The sequence below is a fragment of the Geospiza fortis genome, unplaced genomic scaffold (assembly GCF_000277835.1).
Source record: "Geospiza fortis unplaced genomic scaffold, GeoFor_1.0 scaffold118, whole genome shotgun sequence".
Classification (NCBI taxonomy): Eukaryota; Metazoa; Chordata; class Aves; order Passeriformes; family Thraupidae; genus Geospiza; species Geospiza fortis.
The window spans coordinates 230,590-238,739 of NW_005054380.1; the positions used below are offsets into that span (position 1 = coordinate 230,590).

An 8,150-nucleotide genomic window follows, 5' to 3' on the forward strand; every position below is an offset into this window, starting at 1 on the left:
GATACAATACAATCCCAAACAGTTGTATTACTGTTTGTGATACAACAGTAAAAAACAAGGGGTTTGTAAGAACACAGGGCTTCGTTTTGCTAGACAAAAGCAGACTAGAGAGAACAAATAAGCACAATCATATTTTTATCATGCAAAACTGAATTTTACTCACTTTTCTGACTACTTGTAAGGAAAAAGCCTTCCATGTGAGCTGGATGTGCACTGAACAATGCAGGATGAGTCCTTCCCAGGATGCAGCATCTGAAGTGGCACTGACATGGAGTCAGGAGGCAGAGCCAGAGCCAAGGGACTCCTGCAAATCTTCTGGGCAGGGATTCTGAGGCTGCTTCACTGCAGCTGAGCAGCTCTGCTGGCTGGACACAAGCACCCTTGCCTATCTCAGAAAAAAGCAAAGTAGGACAGGAGTTCCCAAATTTATCTCACTTAAATCCTGCAGAGTTACAAACCTTCCATCCAGAGCAGCTGGGGACAGGGCTGTGTCACAGGTGGGGTGTAGAACACCTCCTCTATTAATGCAGGTATGCCTGCTGAATTGTGGTTCTTTTCAAGTACTTTAGGGACAGAGAATGGATTTCCATTCCTGGAATATTACTGCGGATTTTGCACTGCCACCACAGTAGCAGTGGCTTCTGCAGTCTGTCCTTCTAGTCACATAGAATGCAAAATATTCTCTGTAAATTGGGGTTTTTTTTTTGGATTAGCTAGTTTTGACCTACCAAAAAGCATGGATTGGGTCTGGATTCACTCTCTGTTGTTGTAGCAGTACTGGATGTCTGTTTCTAGGAGAGAGGGGCTGGGTTTGGGCTCAGCAGAGCAGCTATCAGCTTCCTGTCTCCATTTATTGAGAAACCTTGGGAAGGCAGCGGGTGAGTTTCACCAGACTCTGGGTTCTCACTTCTGCAAAGAAAGGCACCAGTTCAGGCTGGTGTGGTGTGAGGTGGGAGCCTGAATTCAGAGATGGGTTGAATTAAAGACCTTCTGCAAAAGGCCCTGAAGAAAGACCCTGCAGTGGTGGGTGACTGAGGCTTTCCAGAACTGGCAAATGAGCCATTGCAGTACTGCTGCTGCTGGAGCACCATGAGGGTTCCATTTCAGCCTAGAATGGGGTCAGGTTCTTCTTGTTCCTTTTGAGGAATCTTAGTCTTTGGAGAGATGTAAAGGGACATCAAACTGAAAGGCCCCTCTGGACCATGGCAGTGAGGGAAGGGTGAACTCCTGCTGTGCTCAGGTTCCTCTCAGGAAAACATGGCTGGAGCTGGTTCCAAGCAGCAGCTGTGGGACCTCCATCCTGTGTCCATTCCTGCAGTCAGTTCCTTGGGGGTTCTGCATTTGGGCATTTGTGGAATCACCCCAGAGAAGGTTTTCCCTTTGAGGTTATGGCAGTGATGGAGATGGGATCCAGACATGCTGTGTGCTTGCTGCATTCCAGGGGCTTGTCCTGGTTTGGGCAGTGTGCTCCCTGCTTCATCTGTAACTATGGGATGCAGGTCACCTGGCAGGGCCTTTGCTAACAGTGCGAGCATCCAGCAATCTCCCAAATACCAAGTGCAGGATCCTGGGGGGTGTGTATGCATCTGCTCAGCTCAACTGAAACCTTTCTCACTTCCCGAGTTTGATGGTGGGAGAGTTGTGCCCCCCAGGGAGGCAGCAGCACATCCCCCTGGGCAGGGGCAGCCAGGCCTGGGCTTCAGAGGCTCCTGGAAAAGCCCAGAGTGCACTGGAGTGAGTGATCAGCCCGTTCCTCACTTGGATGCTGACCCCTGCAGGTACCGCAGGGATCCTGTCCGTGGGGACACAGAGTCCTGCCGTGCCCGGGGCTGCTCTGCCCCAGGGAGGGCAGCAGGACCTGCTGGGAGCAGGGGCAGGCAGCTCCCTGGAATTCTGGCAGGAGGCACAGCCTGAGGCTCTCTCAGGAGATGCAGGGCACACTCAGCAACCCAGCATTACAGACTGGGCACAGCTGGGAGGGCTCAGACCTGTCCCAGCTGAGAAGGTAAGGCCCAGGACTGCTTGTACATATATGAAGGCTAAAATTAAGAATTTGTTCTAATCACCCCTGTGCTGAACCACAGTTCCTGCTGGCCAGGAGGGACAGATGCAGCAGCAGTGTGTGCTGAGAGCACAGATATCACTTGTGATTCTAAGGGGAAAGTTGGTTTAATTTTGCACTTAAAGCAAGAATTCATTAGTTACAGCATTTCCTCCCTGAGCCTGGGAGAAAAATTAATTTTGGCAATAATACAGACTAATTCCTTTACTAGTTAAAAGAGGGGGTTGTTTTCTTTCTTCATTATCTCAGCTTAGTCTCTTGGCTACAGGTTCAAGAAGGCTGCAGGAGAGGAGAACACAGGAATGGACAGAACTGGTGCACACCAGGCACAGGAGCTGAACAGCAGAGAGCTGTATTTGCTGTAAATACTCTGCAAAACACTTCCACAAAGTAGAAATCCACACAGACAAAGCTCTGGCCAGAGGCAGATCAGCACAGGAGGGGATACAGGACTAGAACAGGTAACTCTGTCTCAGATTCCAGGAGAAGATGATGTGGTGAAGTGCTGACACTGCTCACAGATCCACAGCAGTGAAACAGCCCAGGGGAAGAGCTTGGGGACAAAGCACAAAGGGACTTCACTCTCCCCATGTGCAGGCACATTCCCTTTGTTTCCAGGACAGGAAGGAAAAAAAGAACTTCACTGTTTTTTAACTGACCTGTGTTTTAAAGGATTTCTAGACACACTTTAAAGTTAATTTGGCAGCTCTTTTGTCACTCCTGGTATAAAGCCAAGAGGACAGAGTGGCACAGAACAGAACTGAGAAACGACCACTATAGGTGTTGCATGCAGCTGTTACAGGTAATCATTAGATGCTGGTATTTATTGCACATCTGGGGACATAACAGAATTTATATAGAAATGAAACAAGGTGCAATCACCATTTTCAGGAGTGTGCATGAGAACACATTGTAAAAAGCCTTTTCATAGAAATTACCTTATTGCAATTACACAGGAAGACAAAAAGGGGTCTCAAGTTTCAGTGTACAAAATAAAGCACATTGTTCCAATGACAGATTTAAGGAAAACCCCCAGGTGCCTTGGGACTGAATGCTATCCAGTTTGAAAGACATGGGCTGTCTTCCACTTCTCTAAGCTCAGAGATCTGAGATAATTAGCTTGTCTGACTTTTCTCCAGTTTCAGGGGGAGGTAAGACTTCATCTGTGTCATAGTCATCTTCACATGATCTGCAAAGACAAAAGGTGTGTCTTTAAAAGCTGTATTTTGCTTTTCAGGGCTGTTATTTCAGTGGCTACTAAATCAGCTGGCTAAAAGGCAGGAGAATGTGAGAGGTGAACCGTGAGGAGGAGATTCCTGAGGCATGGGGAAGAGGGTGGGAGTCACCAGTACTGACAGCAGCCATGGATCTGTGCTCCCATCCAGCCTCATCTCACTGGTGTTCAGCACTAGAAAATCTGAATCCAGCTTCAGAAACAATTGTCAGGAACTCCCAGAGCCCCAACAGTTCAGTGGAGAAATAAAGTCATCCAGCCACAGCCCCAGGGGAGCCTTGGCTCAGAAACACCTGGTTCAAAGCATCTTCTGGCTGAGGTGTGTTTTGACAGACAGAACAACTGGGGCCACACTTTGATGTTCCTCTCTCTCTCAGCTGGAAGTTTGATATCCAGGATTGAGCATTTATGGTCCAAGGAGGTTTGGTGGGAATTCCCAGCTCCAGCTGCACTATCCAGGCTGGTTGGATTCCATGCCCTGCAGCACAGGCTATGGGACTCTCAGCCCATTCCTAGTCCCAAGAAATGTTTCAGTCACAGCATACTATGGGTTAGTTCTGCAGGGCTCCCAAGAAATTAAAGTTTTTCCTTTTGTTGTAAAGCAAGGCTGCTCACAAAGGAAATGCTGGAGCAGGTGCTCCAAAAGCCAGGACAGGAATGGTTCTCACGTTCAGTGGTAAACTGGGCTGCAAAAAGGTGAACTCCTTTGATAGCCCAGCATGGATGTGCCAGGAAGGAATTGTCCACCCCTTCCTGTGGTGTTTTTCCCTTGGCTGACCCACATGCAGGCACAGCAAACCCTTGGGAGGCTGTCAGGGTCTCTCCTGCTGTAGGCAGGATGCTCCCTGTGTGCAGGGAGACCAGCCCAGACCTTCCTGGAGAACACTGTCCTTCCTTCCACAAGGAAAGCACCTGCTTAGTAATTCTGCCACCTTCTGGATTCCTGCATAAGTGGGAGAAGGGAAACAATGGTCTGGTATGGATCCTGCACCAAACCTCTTCTGACCACGTGTGCAAGGTTGCCAAAATATGTGAAATTTGCACCCTTCATGCCTCACTGGTGCCTGTGGGGGCTGTGTTGCCCTGCCTCTCCCATCAGGAATGGATTGGGAATGTTTGCAGATGCCTCAGCTTCTCTAATCTCTCCTTGGTTTAAAGGATGCAGCTGAGGAAAACTTTGTATTGCCATTTGAATGCTGTTCTTAGAATGCTCCTTTTGTATCTACTTTTCCTCCAATTCTACCATCCTCTGTTAGCCTTGTCCTTTTCTCCTACAAATAGAACATGATTTCTTCCCTGCATTGCACAGGCAACAGCAGCAGGAGCTCCACTATAATCTTTTTCTTCAGGTGCCTTTTGCTTCTGCACTAAACCCTCTCATGTCTGCTTCCAAAGGGACTTCCCACTGTCCTTTATTCCTACACTTTTCCACTGCACTGGTTTGCTCCTTAAGGCTCAACAGTGCCTGCCTTTCCCATCCTGGAATAAATGCTTTCCACCTTTATTTTGAACAAGACTAGCACTAAAGGCAGTCAATCCTTGCTGTCCTCCCAGGCCAGTTTCAGAACTTCAGTCCTGTGAAAACAAATATGGCCTTGTGTAGGTTCAATACCCATTCCTTAAGACTCAACTGTGGCAACTCTAGGTTGTTCAGAGGAGGGGAATTACTCCAGGCAATTCTTTGCCCCTCCTTCTGGCAAACACACATTTTGGCTCTGGGTGGTTCAATGATGTCCTTGTTGCCCCTTTCCCTTCCTCACACTGCTGGGCTCTGGGAATGGAGCAGCTGAGCCATCAGACAACAGGAGGAACACAAGAACAGTGGTCTGAGCTACCTAAACCAACATCACCTGATCCTATGCCTCTGTCCCCATCTCTGCTCTGAGCAGGATGCTCTGCATTGTTCCCTGCCTCCCTGTTGCTCAGGGGACATTTTCCCCCCAGCAGCTGATAAAAGATGCTCTCCCTCCTTCTCTTCCTTCCCAGGTAGAAAGACCTCTTTCTCTGAAGGCAATGATGGTTTCCATGTCCATCAGCTGCCTGAGGCTGGGTTCTGGGACAAGAACCAAGCAGTGCTGCCCTGCCCTGCAGGGAAGGCTTGGCTTGCTGCAAAACCAAGGCTTGTATCTGCACAAAGGCTTGTGCTGGCCAGAGGCAGCTGTTGGTGCTGCCTCCAGAGAGCAGTGGGAGTATCCATTCCCCAGGGACAGCCTCTCTCTGTGGAATCTCACACAGGTCAGAGAGCAGAGCCTGGCTCAGAAGAGCTCAGACCAGCTGAGGCTTCCAGTGAAATGTGATGCTTTATTGCTGTCTTGAGTATGACAAGACCTTCCTCTTATTTTTGGTGACTGCAGCTCTCAATGGAGTCCAGCATCCTGGAAGTGGATGCTGGGAGTATCCACTGCCTTGATGAGATTCCCACTCTGGGAGCAGGGCTCTCTCCTGGGCATGCCTCAGCCAGCTTTAGACTGACTGGCTTTAGAAACTTTCCTTCCAGAGGAGCAGGGACAGGGCTAATCACAGAAGTGGGACACACTCATTAATGCATCTGTGATTGCTGAATGATGGTTGTTTTCAAATGTATTCATAAGACAAAGACCATATTTCATGTTCTGCCAGCTAACTTAGCCAGAAATCTTCCACTCTCCCAGATCTCACCAGGAATTGTCTTGGTTCTGTCCCCGCTCCCTGTTTCTGTCATCCTCAAAACACAGCAGAAATAATGTATGTGCAAAAACTCAATGGCTCTTTCTGGGAAATTTGTCTGGGCATCCAGCTCTTTGTTTTCTTTTTCCTTTCTTTTTTCCTTCGTGGTCTGTTGCTATGCTCCACAAATGAGATCTAATCCTGCTGCCATGACTACAGAGCTTTTCAGGGGCTCTTAAAAGCTGGCAGCCAGGTTGCTGACATGCTCTTTGCAGGAAGACACAGAGCTGCTTCAGACCAGCTTCAAAAATCTGACATCACCTGTCACTCTTCCCCTGGTTTTGATGACTTTGGGAATTCATGGTCCTGCATGAAGCTTTAATGGCAGCCTCCTGTTTCTTTTCTGTGCTGAGGACACAGGTGTTGCAAAGCAGCTGCAGGGAATGCAGCAATTTCATCTTCCATCCTGCCCTACCTCATCTTCCATGGTGAAGGCCACAGAAAGGCCAGCTCAGAGGGGCTGAGGGAACAGCCTGTTGCTGTTTGGATGCACAGGCAGAGAGGGGAATAGCTCTCAATAGCTTTGCAAATCTCTGTGCCTAATTAGTAGGTGCTACTGTTATCCCAAGCAATTTCCAGTGTGGGAAGTTCTGAAAACAATGCAATTTTCTCAATACTCTACTGGCTCTATAAATACTGCTTAAGACTGGATGCAATCTTAAATCATGCAGGATTAACACATGGTAAGCATTCTTTGGGTGGTTGAAAAATGAAGATGTCAACACAGACACAAATCTAAAGAAAGATTCGACTGAGTCTCCATTTATTTGCAGGGAACCCTTGCCCACAGAGAAGTTCTGGAACAACTGCTCTCCCTAAATTCACTGGCTAAAGATAGCTGGTGTGTCTGTCCAGAATCTTACAGAAGGCTGAAAACTGAGTGTAGGTATTGAAGAAACCAAATGTTTAAAAAAAAAGTCTCAACAAACTTAGTAAATGAATGAAAATATTGAAGTATCATTTACAAAGAGCACAGACTAATAGACAAAGCTGGGCTAAAGAAAGTCTCTGCCAGGTATAATAAATGTAACAGAGCTCCAGCTTCTAATCTGTGACAGTGTGACATGGTCAATACACAGCCAAGACCAGCAAAAGTCATTTGATCTCTATTTTTGGAAGGTGACCAAAAGAAATAGGCTTTGCCTTTTTTCCCCCTTCACAGCTGTGTGCAGCTGATCCAAGTGGCTGCCCCCCAACACCACTGCACTGCTGCTGCAGGAGCAGCTGTCCTGGGCCCCATGTGCTCCAGAGTCCAGTCTGAATTTCACCCCACTGCTCCACTCCACATGCCCCCACCAGTGCCCAGCTGGAGGCAGCTGTGTGTGCCCAGGGCAGTGCCAGGCCCGTGCTCACCCCTCCTGGAGCTGCTCATTCCCAGACTCCTCGGCCACCAGGATCTCGTACTCCTCAGCCGCGTACCTGTCCCAGTCTGAGGGCTCGGGGCTGTCACTGTCCATGTCCTAAAGAGATCACACAGTCAGCATCTGGGCTAGGAAGGAACGGATGGCAACAGCCAGGCAAAAATTGCCTTATCTGACAAAGTCACAACCACCTCAGTGTTTTAACATCTGCACACAAAGGACTATGAAAAGATACCTCTCAGGGTCTGTAAAGCTCAGCATGTGACCTGAGGTGCCAACAGACTGCATCTGCTCCACTTCAGAAATGCAACCACCACACACTTGCTGTGCTCCAGCTCAGTTTGTGCTCTCCATACAGGAGAGAAGAACTCGGTGGTTTCAAATCTGTCCATCAAAGGTTCATTGTAACTGATCTTTTGAGGGACTCTTCACAGTTTGCTAAGTTAGGGCAAGTTTTAGAGAAGATTACAGGAACACCTCTATAAATACCTAGTCCTCTGCCATTTAGTACAGGATGGGGATAGCAAGTTATCCCCCGGGTCCCACTTGACTGCTTTTATGATGATCCAGTTTAAGCAAACAAACAAACCAAGTGGTTCTGTCCTGGGATGTATTTAAGCCTTGAACCATGGAACCACAAAGTTTCTATTGCAGATTATGTGGGAACAACTGTGAGGAAACCAAAGCTGGTTTTGGCATCTCCTCCACTTTTCTGTACTTTGAGCAGATAAGAGGCTTCTAGGAGACAATCAATGAGCTGTACTTGTGAAAAAAGTGTTCTTTTATT

The 8,150-nt window shown here is 48.0% G+C and overlaps 1 protein-coding gene across 1 annotated transcript in view; it reads right to left on the reverse strand.

The window, feature by feature from the left end:
* Positions 1-2,856: 2,856 nt before the first annotated feature.
* Positions 2,857-8,150, reverse strand: part of PPP2R3A (protein phosphatase 2 regulatory subunit B''alpha) — a 49,712-nt gene continuing 44,418 nt past the window's right edge. The window contains exons 13-14 of the mRNA XM_014308674.2: positions 7,356-7,462; positions 2,857-3,251 (exon numbers count right to left, since the gene is read on the reverse strand). Coding sequence (XP_014164149.1) covers positions 3,161-3,251; positions 7,356-7,462 — 198 coding nt within the window. The 3' untranslated portion in view covers positions 2,857-3,160. The remainder of the gene's footprint in view (positions 3,252-7,355; positions 7,463-8,150) is intronic.